Source organism: Talpa occidentalis, unplaced genomic scaffold (genome assembly GCF_014898055.3).
Source record: "Talpa occidentalis isolate TD23 unplaced genomic scaffold, MPIMG_talOcc4v2.1 talOcc4.6, whole genome shotgun sequence".
Lineage (NCBI taxonomy): Eukaryota > Metazoa > Chordata > Mammalia > Eulipotyphla > Talpidae > Talpa > Talpa occidentalis.
In genome coordinates, this window is record NW_023604972.1 from 87351604 (window position 1) to 87369470 (window position 17867).

The window sequence follows — 17867 nt, forward strand, 5'->3', positions numbered from 1 at the left end:
TAAAAATTTCATTGTTACTGAGGTCTAACTATAATGGCAGCTATCATTTGAGGTAAATGTCAGGTGTTCACAGCACTGCATGAAACATGTCACTTCCTCTATTTCTCACAACCCTCTACATTCCCCTCTACTTAACATGTGTCCAAAGCTAGCAGCTAGAAAATAATGGAGCTAAGACTGAGGCCTACCTCTGGTGGGTACAAAGGTTCCTTCCATTGTGCCTTGCAACTTTCTAACATATTTATCTCCCCATTAATCAGTGTTGCAGAGCCTAGAGATTTTAAGTGTTAAGTGCACCTTTTCCTCTAACATAATAGTATTAGAGCCACATATATACAAAAGAAGTAAGAATTTAGCAGTAACTACAAACTTAGGTAAGCAAATTTGCATGGCTAACATATAGTGCCAAGTACTAATTATATTTTGGAGCCACGTAAACAAAATTAAATTTATTTACAAGTGAGACTATCATAAAATTAAGCAAAAGTTCCATAATCAGTGACTACTAAAATGAAGCTAATTATTGCATATACTGGTTCCATGATTTGACTACTGCTTGGGAAGCAAACCAAAGCTTTTAGTGTGCTGATAGTACAGTACCTCTTGTTTGAGCTGAAGAAGCATCTTTCGAGTGGATGCTGCCATTTTGGCACAGGAACAGGGGCTCCCTCTGGGACCACGACAAAGGCAGGCGCCAAGGACTGCAAGCTTTAAAACCAAAAGCATTAGGGCCTCCCCGGTGGCGCAGGGGTTGAGCGCTGGGTTGCGAGGCTGCCCACAGCCTCTGCAGCACCAGTTTGATCCCAGGATGCTCCCCGGCCACCAGAGGAGGGTCCCACATGGTGCGCAGACCTCTCCTGCTGCCTGCTGCTCCCCTCAGCAGTGTACTTCGGTCCTTCTGCCTGCTCTGCTCCCTGCTCTGGCTCTGGTGAATTCTCTCACCCTCCCGCACTTCTGACTTGTATAAATAGATAAATAAATTAAATTAAATTAATCTTTAAAAAAAAAAGCATTAATCCTGTTACTGTCACATTGGTTAGCTGCTACAAAGGGCACACACACACATATGCACATTTCTTTTCAATCACCTGATTCAAAGAAACTGAAAAGGAAAACAAAAATTGAAGAAAGCTGAAGATCAGGATTTCAGGTTCCAGATGGAATTTTTTTTAAAAAGACAGAAATCCTACCTTCTTATCAATCTCTAAAACCTTTATCCTGGCACCAATTTCCTATAGAAATTAGGCATTGGCAGGGACTTGATCTAATGAGGTAAATGTTAACATCCACAATGTGGATTTCCTGTGACTGGGCGTGGCCTTGCTGCCCAGCCTTCACTGCTGCCAGGTCCTGGCAGGGAGCATTGCATGCTCAAAAATGATGAGTGAATTTTTTTTTTTAAGATTTATTTATTTATGCACACAAGAACTGGAGTACAGGCCAGAGGTGTGGGGGGTGAAAGGATTCACCAGAGATAGCGTGGGGAAAAGAACAGGCAAACTGACTGAAATACACTGCTGAGAGGAGCAGCGTGCAAGTCAGGAGAGGTCTGCTGTGCCATGTGGGTCACCTCCCTGGCTGGGGATCGAACTCGTGCTGCAGTGGCTGCGGACAGCTTCATAGATTGCGTCTTAACCCCTTGCGCCACCAGGGAGGTCCATGATGAGTGAATTTTAATGTCAACGAGGAAAATAGTCATTCCTCTATGCCAAGAAAATACGTCATTATATAACATATATTTAAGTATTTCTTCACTCATGCGTTGTTCTGGAATTAGGTGTGGGCCTGCTCTCTCAACACCAGTCTGTGCAACACAATGAAGAAAATAGTCCACAAAATGGGTCATTTTTGACTGACCACTGTAGCTACTAGAAAAGTAAGAATTACATTTTTTACACCTAGTTTGGCAACTAGCCACACATTCCTCGCCCAACATATTCCAATAAGCATCAACTTAATGGTGGCAGTCTGTAACAAAATGTGAGGTATCTTTAAAGTTTCATGTGGAACTTAATATAAAATTGTTGTCTAAGTTTCCTATTGCTGTAAATTTCACGTGGATGAGTGGCTTAAATCAACTGCCTCCTTTAGTGTGAAGGCTATTTCAAAAATCTTTTCTATATCAAAGATAATTGTGAAGCATGTAGCTTTCAGTTGACTAGAGTGTATAAATGGTGGCCACGGCAGATTGGTGATTTCCCTTCTCGTTTTCCTGCTCCCAATAACTGCCCCTGTGAAAGCTGCCAGAAGCAACTTAAGCTTAAGACCTGGGGAAGGCCAATATAAAAATGCTAAGTTTTTGCAAGGACCTCTGAATCCTAATTCTACTTCCTTACTTGGTCTCATGGCCCATTTACAATAATTTTTTTTAAAGATTTATTTATTTATGCATACAAGAGCTGGGGTACAGGCCAGAGATGCGGGGTAGGGGGGAAGGTGAGAGGATTCACCAGAGACAGAGTGGGGTACAGAACAGGCAGACTGACCGAAATACACTGCTCAGGGGAGCAGCAGGCGAGACAGGAGAGGTCTGCTGTGCCATGTGGGTTGCTCCCTGGTCGGAGATCGAACTCGTGCTGCAGTGGATGTGGATTGCTTCATTGTGCTGTGTCTTAACCCCTTGCGCCGCCAGGGAGGCCCCTACTTTTCCTTTTTACTAGTACACCAGTTTTCCACCCACGCAGTAAAGCATGGTATGTGGAAGCACAGTTTCTAAAGTCAGTCTACTTGGGTACAAATCCTAGCAAATCACTTAGTAGTTGTGTGACTTTGCCAAATTAGTTAACCCCGCAGTGCCTCTGTTACCTCATTTGTAAAACAGGGATTACAATAGTACTAACCTTACGGGGTATGGAGTAGTGGCAAGAATTAAATGTGTAAAACTATGTAAAGCACTTAGAACAATATTTGACAATTACTCAGGATAGCTGTAAGTGTTAAAAGTTAAAGTACTCTAGCACTGTAGGCCTCTCCCCAGGTTAGATACTAACATAACCTCTACTACAATTATTTAAAAAAAGCAGGGTGTGTGCAGAAAGTGGCTAGTACCTCCCTTGATGTCATATCAGCAGGATGAAGAACTGGTCTGTACCTCTTTTACTCAGTCACACATTACTAAGTGCAGTATTAACTTAGAACATGTGGCAGGTGAGGGCGTGGAAAGAAAAGTAGAAAATGTCTCTCTCTCCTGTTCAACTTTCACACCTGCTCACCTACCTCGAGACCTGAAACCTCTGTGAAGCCACTATTATCTTGGCACATGTTTTCCTGAACTATCTTCTGTTGTTTGATATCAAGCATGGCGAGGGCCTCCAAATACTGTTGATTTAAAACTAGGAAGGACCAAATAAAAAAGCATTAGCAATGAGGTCTAACTCTAGCCCTGCCTGACCTAGTTACACCAACATCTTATACTTCTTATAAACTGCAGAGAGGGAGATAATACGTATGTAACGCTAGATAAAATGTTACTTTTAACATGGAAGTAACATAACTTTGCAATCAAAGTCTGGTCTTTATTTGCTCTTAAAAATTTGTTGGATTTTTAAAAAGAGAACTTACAACAGGAAATTATTCACAATCTTTGTGTATGAGAGGATAAGACCTCATAGACTGTATTATTGTCAAATGTACCAGCTATTTGAATTCTCTCCAATTTTTCTAGTGAAGAGTTACCACAAGAGGTTTTCAAACCAAACAGAACTGGAAGAGTCCTTCTCGCTACTGGAGAGCAGAAAACTGCCACCTCAAAAGAATTTTATATTAAAAAACTAAATGATTCATTTCTATTATACTTGAAATATATCACTACACATTACTATTGATACTGATAATATCTAAATCGATATGTGTGTTCTTAACATAGGACACTCTCTAAATTTAATATTATTTTTGAAAAATCATCAAAATAGCACTACTTACTTGCATTTTTAGACATTAGCATTTTAACTTCTTCTGTTTTCAGTTTCAAAGTTTCCTTCAGGACTGTATTTTCACAATTTAGCCTAGAAAAAAGTATTCTCTAAATCACTAAAAAATTCACATTTGATGGTTAAGTGAGAATATTTTTATCCCAAAATCAGAATACAAAACCCCAAATATAATTTTCCTACTTGAAAACCATCTAGAGTTTTATGTTTGTATAAAATAATTTAGAGAAATGTGATAAGATTTTTTTTTTTAAGATTTATTTATTTATACAAGCACTGGGCACAGTCAGAAGCGCGGGAGGGTGAGAGAATTCGCCAGAGCCAGAACAGAACAGGCAGACTGACAAAATATACTGCTGAGGGGAGCAGTGGGCGGCAGGAGAGGCCTGCATGCCATACTAGCAGCCGGGGACCGAACCAGCACTGCAGAGGCTGTGGGCAGCTTCACAGCCCCAGCACTCAACCGCTGCGCCACCAGGGGAGGCCCTGTGATAGGATTTTGAATATACTCTTAATCCTTCTTAGTCAAAAAACAATCAGAAGCAGAAGTGCCTATAAAGCACCCATTTTGAGTACTTACTCTCTTTACTAAAGTTTTAATTTAGGGCCTTACTGGTGGTGCAAGGGGTTGAGACACAACCTATGAAGCAATCCGCAGCCTCTGCAGCACGAGTTCGATCCCCGGCCGGCCAGGGAGCAAGCCACGTGGCACAGCAGACCTCTTCTGACTCTCCCACTGCTCCCCTCAGCAGTGTATTTCAGTCAGTCTACCTGTTTTGTTCCCCACTCTCTCTCTCTGGTGAATCCTCTTACCCTCCTGCACATCTGGCCTGTACCCCAGTTTTTGTATGCATAAATATATGAATCTCTAAGAAAAAAACCTTAAGTTTTAATTCAACTTAACCATTTAAACACCAACAAAATGCTTAGTCCACTTTCAAAAAACGTGCCTAAAAGATAAATAGGAAGCTCTATTTATTGAATAAAAATTGGAATGACTTATAAGATTCCTGAATTGCCCAGCACCAGAGGATTAAAAAAATCTTTTTTTTTGTAATTAAAAACAGTAGCCAGATCATCCTGTCAGTTTATAACTTTATATAAAATCCTCATAATGACACGTTGTTATGATGTTTGTGGGGAATGTTACATGCTCTACTCAGGATTGGCCTTGGAGCATTAGAAGAATGGTTATAAGCGTCTCAATTACTAATGAAATATAAGCAAAGGCATTCCCTTTCCATATATTATTTAATACATTAATAAAATGTAAAATTTGTTTCTCAAGCAAGACCAATAGCCCTTGGAGAATCAAGAACCTATGTTAATGCTTCCTAAGTTTCTAAGTCAGTTTTTTTAAATTCAATTCTGAAGAACTTTAACATTATGAAGAAATTCTTCAGATGCTCACAAATGGTTTGTCATCTTTTTTTCCACAAATGTTTTATTAGATCAACTTAACCTACTTTATATACTGTAATTATATAAAACAAGTTAATTCATCGAGTACATTAACTATTTTCATGCACACCTTATAATAAGGCATTTTCTGCAAGCTCTATTAACTGAAGAGTGTACTAAAAGGGAATCTGTTCACCATGTGTAAATCTGTGTATGTGAATCAGAATTTTTTGGGTTCGGGCTTCCCCGGTGGCGCAGCGGTTGAGCGCTGGGTTGCGAGGCTGCCCGCGGCCTCTGCCGCGACGGTTTGATCCCCGGCTGCTCCCCAGCCACCGGAGGAGGGTCCCACATGGCGTGCAGAGCTTTCCTGACGCCCTCTGCTCCCCTCAGCAGTGTACTTCGGTCCTTCTGCCTGCTCTGCTCCCTGCTCTGGTGAATTCTCTCACCCTCCCATGCTTCTGACTGTACCCAGTGCATGTATAAACGAACAAACAAACAAACAAATAAATAAATAAATAAAACATGCCTCTATTTAAAAAAAAAAAAAAAAAAAGAATTTTTTGGGTTCTCTGCAACCAAAACAAAACACAAAAATAACCCAAGTAGGATAAATAATACTATCAAAAAATTTTAAATGTATGACACATTCTTTTGATGAGACTGTGGAGAAACAGGCATTCTCATGCATTGCTGCCAGAAATGCAAACTGATACCAGCCTTATTGAGGGGAATTTGGTAATAGGTAATAAATCTAGATAAACATCTACCTTTTGATTCAGCAATTCTACTTCTAAGAATTTACCCTGAAGATAACTCCAACAATACAAAAGTATAAATCTTAAAGTTATTTTTTGCAGAAATGTTTATAATTGGAAAATACTAGAAACAATCTAAGTTTCCAAATATGAATGATTAAGCACATTTAATCATTATTTATTTACACAATGGAATGATTGTGTGACATATTTACACAATGGAATGATTTCCAGAATCTCTGCTAAATGGAAAAACAAAGTATAAGGGAGTATCTATAATCATATATAAGAAAGAAGAAATAAAAAACATACATTTTCCTGCCCATTTGTGAAAAGAGAAACACATGAAGGATAAATCAGAAAATAAAATGGGTTATCTACAGATGATGAGGGGGAAAGGTGGCAGGAGGCTGGGAATGGGGCAGAGGTCATGGGGGGAGGACACTTTTTTGAGTATACTTTACTGACTAGTTCTGACTTGGAAGCATGTCATTGTTTTAGGAAGTAAAAGATAAATAAGTCAATCATAAAGAATCATGAAAAAGTTCTCAGGATACAAATAAGAACAAATGAACTTAAATGAATAGCATAGCCATACTGGGTGTGGGGTGGGGGGATGGATTGACAAGTAACTTTTGAACCCTGTATTTGGACTATATACCCTCAGGCTGAAAAACAAAACTGTAAACAAATATTAAACTCTAGATAGTAAATTTGATTTTCACATTAGTATATATTAGTAATTCTAAAGCTATGTTCAACATATTCTTTTTTTTTTAAGATTTATTTATTTATGCATACAAGAGCTGGGGTACAGGCCAGAGGTGCGGGGGTGAGAGGATTCACCAGAGACAGACTGAGGAACAGAACAGTCAGGCTGACTGAGATACACTGCTGAGGGGAGCAGTGGGCGAGACAGGAGAGGTCTGCTGCGCCATGTGGGTCACCTCCCTGGCTGGGGATCGAACTCGTGCTGCAGAGGCTGCAGACAGGTTCACAGTTTGTGTCTTAACCCCTTGTGCCACCAGGGAGACCCTATGTTCAGCATATTCTATGATGGAAAAACAAGTAAATATACTGGATAAAAGGAGCCAGGTCTCTCACTGTGGGAGTTACAAATGTGGAAAGAGGCAAGACTAAAATGAACCCCATGGTGGTAGAATTGGCAGCATGGGCATGAACTCAAGGTTTTTAATAGATTGATGATTTATAGTAGGTACATAACTCATAAGTAGATGACAGATTGATAGATGATTGATAGGTAGGTAAAGATGGATAGATTATTGATAATAACATTGAAATGACAGATCAAGAGGGGTGGGAGTGTGTGCGCGTGTGTGTGTATTTTCCAGTTCTGTCCTTACATAGCAATGATTCCCCAGTATCAGTGAACATACCTAGTGAACAGATCTTGATTTCTATACACCATTCCCCAACAAAAAGATCTCAACCGAGCTCCTTGAAGAAATATTGTTATCACATTGACCTAGAATATCTTGTATAAAAGAGCAAGAACGTGCTCAAAGAATAATGGGAAGGTGTCAAAAAGCCACAGGAGCCAGCTTCATGGGGTTCCCACTGACCAAAGTTAGAAAATTTTATGGATCAAAGGAAATTAGCAATGATGTAAAAAATAAATAAATTTTTTTAAAAAGAAATTGGGTATAAAAATCATCTCTAACGGGCCTCCCCGTTGGCGCAGTGGTTGAGCGCTGGGTTGCGAAGCTGCCCGCGGCCTCTGCAGCGCCGGTTCGATCCCCGGCTGCTCCTCGGCCACCAGAGGAGGGTCCCACATGGCGCGCAGACCTCTCCTGCCGCCCGCTGCTCCCCTCAGCAGTGTACTTCGGTCCTTCTGCCTGCTCTGCTCCCCGCTCTGGCTCGGTGAATTCTCTCACCCTCCCGCGCTTCTGACTGTACCCAGTGCATGTATAAACAAAACAAACAAACAAACAAATAAATAAATAAAAAAAAAAAATTAAAAAATAAAAATCATCTCTAACCCCAGATAGCAAATCAACTTCTCAATGATTGACTTCATAATAACAGCATAATTTAAAATTATTAAGTTAACACTAATTTAAAAATTGCCCAAAAGATTTGAGGAAAAATTACCAGTGCTAAAGTAACTTGAAAATCATGTGTCTTCTACCATACGATCCATAGGGATCTACCCAAAGGACACAAAAACATTGATTCAAAAGAACAACTGTACCCCTATGTTTATTGCAGCACTATTTACAATAGGTAATACCTGGAAACAACCCAAATGCCCAAAAATAGATTATTGGATCAAGAAGATTTGGCATATGTACACCATGGAATATTATGAACTAGAAGGAATTATGCTCAGTAAAATAAGCCAGAAGGAAAAATAAAAATATCAGATGGTTTCACTTATTGCAGAAATATAGGGGAATCCAATAAGATATCAGTGCAGGGCCTCCCCTGGTGGCACAGCGGTTGAGCTCTGGGCTGCGAAGCTGCCCGCAGCCTCTGTAGTGCCGGTTTGATCCCCGGCCGCTGGTGAGGGTCCCACATGGCGCGCAGATCTCTCCTGCCATGCCCACTGCTCCCCTCAGCAGTGTATTTCGTCAGTCTGCCTGTTCTGTTCCTCTCTCTGGTTCTGGTGAATTCTCTCACCCTCCCACGCTTCTGACTATACCCAGTGCTTGTATAAGTAAAATAAATAAAAAAAGATACCAGTGTAAAAAAATAATAACAGTACAAAACACAACAGAGCAGAAACGGAAATTATAAATCAGAGACATACTGCAGAGAAGGAGGAGGGAGAGGGATCAGAGGGAGGGAAGGAGGAGCACAGGGGACTGAGGTGATGGTGCACGGGTGCATTGGAGAAGGAAATTCTATGGGACTACACCTGAGGGGGTGGAGGGAAGCAAATATTGTTTAAAAATGAACAATGTTGTAAAAAATAAAAAAGAAAAAATAATAGTAAAGAAAGAAAAAAGAAAAGAAAATTATGGCTCTTACCCTATATTTGGAAATACAGTTTATACTACACTTTTTTAATTAATACTAACAAAAATATGTGGACTAACAAATAAATAAGCAGTAAGATTAAGAATTTTATATTTAGAGTTAGCTCAAAGAAGAAAAAATAAGCTACATCTGAATTATACACATTTTAAGGCTTTCCAAAGAAAAGTTATGGAATAATAATATACAAACCGGTCATATTTTTGGATCCAAGATTCCTCTACATTTTTAAATCTATTCTGATCAAATTCTATTTTCCACTGCAAGGTATTTATTTCCTGTAGAAAGAAAAGAGCACTTTCATGAAAAATTACTACAAATAAGTCACTTCAGGACTTGAGTAGCCAAAATAAACCATTTAAGCACTTTAAAGAAATAGGTTAAAGAGGAAAAAACTAATTATTTCTCCGAGTCTACGACATTTGTAAACACATATAACATGCCTCTTTAGCACTAAAAAAACTTTGCTAAAGTGTACTTAATGTAGCAAAAATTTCATATTGTTAAGCTTCAGATTTACTGAACTGAGCTAGATTTCTCATTGCTGCCAACCCCTGCAGACCCCCAAGTAAAATACACTCCATTGAGTCTGAGCCCAGGATCCTCCCAGCAAGGGAGGCTACAAAGGCACAGGCACCTGAGCACCTAAGGTGATTGATTCCTAGCTGCCTTTTAGTGAAGATGAGATGGTGGGAACGAAGCAGGTTCTGCCACCCAAACAGAGGAAAGAATAAATGAAGAATGGACTTTCCTGGGAGTGCAGGGGTTAAAGTCTCAGCGCTGTCAGTCTGTGGCCAGCCATTGCATGAGTTTGATCCCTGACCAGGGAGCTTCCCTCAGCAGTGTATTTCAGTAGATCCACCTGTTTTGTTCTCCACTCTGTCTCTGGTGAATCCTCTCACCCCTCACACTTCTGGCCTACACCCCAGTTCTTGTACACACACAAAAAAAAATGACCTTAAAATGAGGAAATAAAAGCCTGAATTATTTGCCCACATGACAATCTGTTTTAGACTATAAATTTCAAGAGGCAAGAGACTGTAAGAAGTTGATGCACATCTAGCAGGTGTATACAAATGACATGTCCATTAGTAGGGTGATTTTTAAGGAAGTTCTATTTGAAACCTTATCAGATTGAACAAGTAGCATAACAGTGGCAAATACCTTCTCCAAGGATCTCTTTTGTTCCACAGTCTTTTGAAGTGCTGCCTGGGTATGACTTGTGGCTTTTTCAAATACTGCCTAAGGAAAATAAAAATCATGTCGGTATAAATTAAATTTCTAATCACTTCTGTGTGTATGGCAAAGTTCACATTTTTAATTTAAAGCAACAAAATTAACTAAATATGAGAATTTCCACAGAGAACACCTTTTGTGGAGAGTTTGACAGTTTAAAAGTCAAAAGATCTTAGTTTGGCTCTTTCCCAACAAATGTGAGAATGAATAAATGGATTTCCCACACAAAGAGTTGTACAGGAATGTTCCTAGCAATATTATTTATAATAGCCAATATCTACCACATGGTTGAATGGATCAACAAAATGTGATATATCCATATAATGGACTATTATTTGGAAATAAAAAATAAGATGCTATTGCATGCATGAACCTCAAAAACACGCTAGCTAGAAGAATGCAGATGCAACAGAATTCAGACATATGTTGTATGATTCTGCTTACATGAAACATATGCTGTATGATTCTGCTTATATGAAACAAAAAAAGAAAATCTACAAAGGATGATTGGTTGTCTTGGAATGGAGATGAGAATGGGGAGTGACTGCTATTATGTACAGGTTCCTTTTTTGGGGTGATGAAAATGTTCTGAAATAAAATTGTGGTGATGGTTGCACAACTCTCTGTTTCGTAAAAAATCAATTACATTCTTCAAATAAGAGAAATTCATGGCATGTAAATTTTATCTAATAAAATTGTAAAATTGTAAAAAACAAATCTGTACCTCAAAAACAATGCACAATTATATTAGGCCCTCCTGCTTTTGTTTCATTTTATTATTATTTTTTAATGAGGTAACAATGGCTTACAACTCTGTATGTTGTTTCAAGAGTACAGGTTTCCAGCTCTTCAGGTGTAAGTTATCACACCACAATCACCACTGAAGGGCCAATAACCATCTACCACAATCTACTGGGGGCCCCTATCCTTTGCTGCTGCTTTTGTTTTAAAAGTTGAAACCATTACCTTTTAAAAACACCCTGGAATGTGTAAGTGATGAAAACTTCAAATACTTCAAAAAATTTTCTTACCATACTTTGAAGAATTTTCAATGCTTCTTCTTTACCTTCAAGTTTTTTTTTAACTGTCTCAAGTTCAGTTTTTAAAATTTCTACTTCCTGAGGACAGAAATAAAATTACTTTTCCTATCTGTAACATACGGAACTCAAATTGATCAGTCTGGTTAGTCTGCATTTAAACTCAACATACACTTCAACTCAAAGCTCTTTGACTTTACAGTGAAATCAGAAACTCCTTTAGATGTGGATCAAACAGGTTAACATTGCAAGCCTAAATATCAGGTGCCAGGTATGACAAAAAGCCCAAATCTTTTGCTTTGCTTTCACTTTCACACACAGTTAATAATTTGAAAAGAAAACATTAGATTATGTAAAATAAACATAGTCATTCACACAGCTACCTTACCTGTTGCAGCTTGAGTTATGACCCCAAAAAGCTATGTTCAAGTCTACTGTGAATTTGACTTTATTTGGAAACAAGATCTTTGCAGAGGTAATCAAGTCAAGATGAGGTTATACTGGATTAGAGTAGGTGACAATCCAATGTCTGGTGTCCTCATTAACGGGGGGGATGTTTGCACATAGATACAGGGGAGAAGGCCACGTGATAATAGAAGCAGAAAACTGGACGATGCAGCTCCACGCTGAGGAAAGCCAAGTATTATCAAAGCAACCTCCAGAAGATGGAAGAGGGAAAGAAGGTTCCCCCTGTAGACCTTCAGAGGAATAATGACCCACTGACACCTGGTTTCAGATTTCTAGGCTCCAGAAATGAGAGAGAGAAAATTTGTTGTTTTAAGATGCTTGTTGGAGTAATTTCTTGCAATTGTACTGGAAGTCAAATCTTTAATTTTTACCAGTTGAGTCACAAACACTCAGATGGGCTTCCAGTTTCCCAAAGGATAGGCATCCCTCACAGAAAATCCTAATCCCAGCAGAAGGACAGCTTCTCAAACCTCCTGGTTACTTGCTGATCTTCTGACTTCAAGAAGTCAAATTAAATCCATTTATTTCAAACCGTTCATACAAGAAAAGTAGATGGAAGATTAAAAAAGTAAGGCCATGGCGCAGCGGTTGAGCACTGGGTTGCGAAGTCGCCCTCAGCCTCTGCAGCACCGGTTCGATCCCCGGCTGCTATCCCACACAGATCAGCAACTTCAGTAGACGCTTCTGACTGTAAGTGCTTGATCTTAAAAAAAGTAAGGCCACCTTCAAGTAAATAGATCTCTGAGAGATGAGAAGAAACCGAAGAGGTCAGTTGAAAGATAGCTTTAGATTGTTGCTCATTGAGAAAAATTAAAAAGCCAGTATTTGCCTTCTAGACAGTTTTAGTATTACTCAAGCAAAATATCTATCAGTAAACTTTATTCACATGAGAATTTTTAGCCAAAATACCTACCTCTAAAGTTTCGTGAAGATGTTGCCTTAATTCTATATTTGACAATTCTGAATTGGAATCTGTTAGGGAAAAAAAGAATATTTTCTTTAAATACAGGACATTTGTTTATAGAATATCAAATACAGATTTCTCCTAAGTTGCAAAGAGAAAATAACTGTAATAGACCAAATACTGATAAAAATTGGTAACTTAAACATTTTGCAAATGAAAAAACACATGTTTGAATAGAAAGTCTCCCCCAAAAGGACTCTAAAGTAAAACCTATACTAATGAAATGATTAATGACTATATCCAAACACAATATTAAAAAACATGAATGGGCCTCCCTGGTGGCACAAGGGGTTAAGACGCAACCTATGAAGCTATCTGCAGCCACCGCAGCATGAGTTCAATCCCTGGCCAGGGAGCTACCCACATGGCGTAGCAGACCTGTCCTGACTCACCCGCTGATCCCCTCAGCAGTGTATTTCAATCTGTCTGTTCTGTTAAATCCTCTGTCTCTGGTAAATCCTCTCACCAGCCCCCCACACCTCTGGCCTGTACCCCAGTTCTTGTATGCATAAATAATTTTTTTAGTTTAAAAATAAATAAAAAATAAAAAACATGAATGTTGCTGAGTAAAATAAGTACGTTCTGGTGTTTGCTTAAGTTTTATCAATATAAGGAGATGAATATCTAAGAAATAACAGGAGTTTCTTTCCAAGGAGAATGATTAGAAGCCTCTGTAATTGCACTGAATCTCTCCTTACTATGATCGATTGAGACATTATACTGCGTTTCCCAGGAGCTTCATTTTCATTGTGATCTCTCTGGCAATAAAGAAGCAGTCAGGTGGTAAATTACAAAAGGATAAGAAATAAAAGGAAGAGATTTCTAGAAAGAATATTTTGAGGGACATTAAACATTTCTCCATTTGCTATTCTGAATTTTCATCAATATGAACATCCAAGAACAAACCTAAATCATGTTCTCACTCTGATGAGAGAGGGTTCCTGGAGGGACAGAGTGAGTTGGGTTGGCCATGACAATTTCCGTCCCACTAACACCTGTGGTAGGCAGAGTGATGGCCCCCCAAGATGTTCACATCCTAATCCCCAGAGTCCATGAAAACATGGCAAAAAGGATTTTTGTGGATAAAATTAAGAATATTTAGAGAGGAAATTAACCAGGTCGGCTCATCCTTACAAATGAAATGGGAAGGCCAGAGAGCCAGTGTTAGGATGCTGTGAGAAAGACTGGAGCAGCCATTGCTGGCTTTGAAGATAGAGGAAGGTGCCCTGGGCCAAGGGAAGCACTCACCTCAACAAGCTGGCAAAGGTCAGAGAACAGATTCTCCCTAAAAGCTCAAGAAGGAATGCAGCCCTGCAAACACCTTGATTTTAGTGCAGGGAATCCAGTTTGGGAAGTTTGAGCTCTGAATTATAATACATTTGTGTTGTTTTAGGGCATTAAATTTGTGGCAATTTAGAAAGTACCTATATGAAATAGGAAACTAATACAATATCCTTATCTAGGATCAGGCCAACACTGATAAAAAGACAGGAGTCCATAACCTAAAAAAACAGGAGCACATACTATTATTGTTACTACCCTAGTGGTTTTCCTTGTGTGTTTATAAAGGCACATTAGTACCATGTACATTTTTTGACATCTTGCTTGCAAAACAGTATCCCTCTTCTTTACATGATAAGGAACTGGAAGGAAAATAAAGAAAAAAATCCCATTGTAATTTCAAGATGGATTTTGAAAAGTGGGGATACATTCGCAGTGGCGACATGGCTTTTGTAAATCTGAAATCATGTTTCTTAAATTATTTTCCTCTTGTTTTAACTTGTGTTTTGTTGCATTTGGATGGGGAGGTTTTACAAGGTGAACTACAAAAGATTCAGCCACCCATGATGTATATAAGTGATTTGTGAAAAAAGGGGAGGAGGCACCGTCTCCCCTTCTGTCACTAGCTCAAATACAAAACCTCTGCCAATTGTTTCTGCACAGAAATAGCAAATAAGCTCAGTGGTGCTGGAGGAAACACTTGAGAGCCTTGAGCCCCAAAGTGAAGGGCTGTGATAGGGTCTTAGTGGAAGCCTATGACCGAGGTTCCCCATTATTTTGGAGCTGTACCACAGTGTGCTTCTGAATCTGGTTCTTTACTTAATGTATAGCATAATATGGCTTTGATTATGATAAGATCATAAAATTAATCTTACAGCAAAATTAGTTCTGTTTTGAGAATTTCATTATATTCCTAGAATCTCTGGAGGCATATGTGTTCTACATGAAACTCTCCTTCCCCAGAAAAGCACCAGGTTGGCTCCTCTATTCATTCTGGGATTTGAATGTTACTCCTCAGAGAGGTGTCCCCCGACCCTGGGCTGAACAAAGCAGTGCCCAAGCCATTCTAGCCAATCCATAATCCCTATATCTTTACTTACTTGCTGTTAAAGATTCGTAGATTTATTTTCTGTCTCCTCTACTATAGTGTGAACTGTATGACAATAGGACTACTTTATTATTGGGCACCTAACAGGCACCCAATATATATTAGCTAATAAGAAAAAAGTTGCGGTGAGACACTGTATACCTGAAACCTATAGAGTGTTGTAAACTAATATTACTTCAATAAAAAGAAAAAGGAGAAAGAGAAAAAAAGGGGGCCTGAATGAAGCATGTCACCTGACCAAAAAAGCAAGGGAGGTAACCACCAACTGATATCACTAGCAAACGTATCAATGTGGAGTAACTATGGCACTTCACAATTGTACAATACTTGGAAATAGAAACACGAATTACTCCTGTACTCTCACCAACCCCAAGAGATGAGTAAAGATGACTTTCTAAAATTCACCGTAGTGGGCCTTCCTGGTGGTGCAAGGGGTTGAGCACCGCACTGTGAAGCAATCCGCAGCCTCTGCAGCACTAGTTTGATTACAAGTTTGATCCCCCGCTGGCCAGGGAGCAACCCACATGGCGCAGCAGACCTCTCCTGACTCGCCCACTGCTCCCCTCAGCAGTGTATTTCAGTAGATCTGCCTGTTCTGCTCCCCACTCTGTCTCTGGTGAATCCTCTCACCCCCCGCATCTCTGGCCTGTACCCTAGCTCTTGTATGCATAAATAAATAAATATTTTTTTAAAAATTCACCATAGTGACTTATTTCCATGTATTGGAAGAGTAACACATTGATAAAAATCAGGGGAGAAGGAGGAAAGAGAAAACTCTGGGGGTTCTTACCAGAGCTACTTTGCCGGCTGTACAGGGAAATTCTGGATGCTGCAGGGTCTTGCAAGCTCGGAGGCTTGGGATATTGAAAAATGGCATCATTTCTCCCTTCTTCCTCTCTTGGAAGTGGGGGAGGGCTAAAGTTCTTTCCATCTGATCTTCTTCTAGACTTCAATAAATGTGAAACTTGTACTTCATAAACACCACCGGGCCTTCTTCCAAGGCCATACCCTAAATCGCCTTCTGCCATGTCATCGTCCCCTGGGCCCCAGGCCTGCACCTCTGCCTCACTCGGTGTCCTCAGCGCTCTGCTCATCACAGGTGCCGTCTTTACCATAAGGAAAACAGGTTATCTGTAGTCAAGAAAAATGGTAGTTAAAAAGCCATCGGGGGTGGGCCTCCCTGGTGGCACAGCGGTTGAGTGCTGGGTTGCGAAGCTGCCCGCGGCCTCTTCAGCGCCGGTTCGATCCCCGGCTGCTCCCCGGCCACCAGAGGAGGGTCCCACATGGCGTGCAGACCTCTCCTGCCGCCCGCTGCTCCCCTCAGCAGTGTACTTCGGTCCTTCTGCCTGCTCTGCTCCCCGCTCTGGCTCTGGTGAATTCTCTCACCCTCCCACGCTTCTGACTGTACCCAGTGCTTGTATAAACAAACAAACAAATAAATAAATAAAACATGCCTCTATTAAAATTTAAAAAAAAAAAAAAAGCCATCGGGGGCCTCCCTGGTGGTGCAAGGGGTTAAGACGCAAGCTATGAAACTGTCTGCAGCCACTGCAGGGCAAATTCAATCCCCAGCTGGCCAGGGAGCTACTCACATGGCGCAGCAGACCTCTCCTGACTGGCCCGCTGCTCCCCTCAGCAGTGTATTTCAGTAGATCTGCCTGTTCTGTTCCCCACTCTGTCTCTGATGAATCCTCTCACCCCCCACACCTCTGGCCTGAACCCCAGTTCTTGTACGCATCAATAAATAAATCTTTAAAAAATAAAAGCCATCAGCATGATAAAGTTGGGTTTCCTGGAAAGAAAATTTCTTTTCTGTATTCAATGATGCAGGCGTGGCTATCCTAGCGTGCACTGCCACACTGGGCCCCGTGCAAAAAAACAGCTCACATTTCAGGCTTTTTCTGGTAAGCGGTGATCCAACCCCATATTTCAACTATGGCAGTGAATTGTAAGGAAGCAAGAAAGGCTGTCACTGAATCTGGTAATCCAGCGAGCGGGATAAAGCAGATCAGATCATTCTTTGCCAAGGAAACAGAGCTCTCTTGATTTGCATGCTCATAAAGGAAAGGATTCGGTTTTCACAAGCCTAAGAGCTATATAAAATTCAGAAACATCTCTGAAAAACCAAACTCCCAGGTTTCCACTATGACTACCCATCCCATCACAGCCCTTCACTTCAGGGCTCAGGGCTATCGTGTGTCTCCTCCAGCGCCACTGGGTTCATTTGCTATTTCTGTACAATTAGCAGAAGTTTTGTATTTGAGTTAGTGATGGGGGGGAAGAGGTGCCTCCTCCCTTTCTCAAATCACATGGTCAAGCCTGTTTTCGAAACTCTCTCCTGATTCACATCACAAACCTGGTAAGAGCCAAAGCCCTTTCAATGGGCAAGGGTCCCAAGCTCATCTCTACCTTGTGCCTTTGGCCTACACCCACCACCCTGACCTGGTCTCCCTGACCTTCGATGCCCCTGGACTTGGCATTCCCTCTGCTGGGAGTGCACTTGCCCCAGACACTTGCACATCTGGTTTTTCAACCGTTGGGTCCTTCCTTCAATGTCACCTCCTCAGTGGAGCCTTTCCTGGCACCCCATCTAGAATTGCAAATTCCTCTCTGCCCCACCGCTCTGCTTGATTTTTCTCCTAGGAACTGATGACCTTTTAATACACTCCACCATACTTTACTCATTTCTCA

At 40.4% G+C, this 17867-nt stretch overlaps 2 protein-coding genes across 3 annotated transcripts in view; one reads left to right on the forward strand and one right to left on the reverse strand.

The window, feature by feature from the left end:
- The window catches only part of CDK7 (cyclin dependent kinase 7), a 43437-nt gene that overhangs the window by 22816 nt on the left and 2754 nt on the right, over positions 1-17867 (forward strand). The gene's annotated exons all lie outside the window — the stretch shown is intronic.
- CCDC125 (coiled-coil domain containing 125) overlaps positions 1-17867 on the reverse strand; it is a 29512-nt gene that overhangs the window by 6246 nt on the left and 5399 nt on the right. Inside the window, exons 2-9 of one of the 2 annotated variants that reach the window (XM_037529751.2) lie at positions 15967-16307; positions 12737-12795; positions 11350-11436; positions 10247-10324; positions 9275-9360; positions 3922-4004; positions 3217-3332; positions 601-708 (exon numbers count right to left, since the gene is read on the reverse strand). In XM_037529751.2, the coding sequence (XP_037385648.1) occupies positions 601-708; positions 3217-3332; positions 3922-4004; positions 9275-9360; positions 10247-10324; positions 11350-11436; positions 12737-12795; positions 15967-16291 (942 nt within the window). In that variant the 5' untranslated portion in view covers positions 16292-16307. The remainder of the gene's footprint in view (positions 1-600; positions 709-3216; positions 3333-3921; positions 4005-9274; positions 9361-10246; positions 10325-11349; positions 11437-12736; positions 12796-15966; positions 16308-17867) is intronic. The other variant, XM_054687932.1, reaches the window with a different exon arrangement.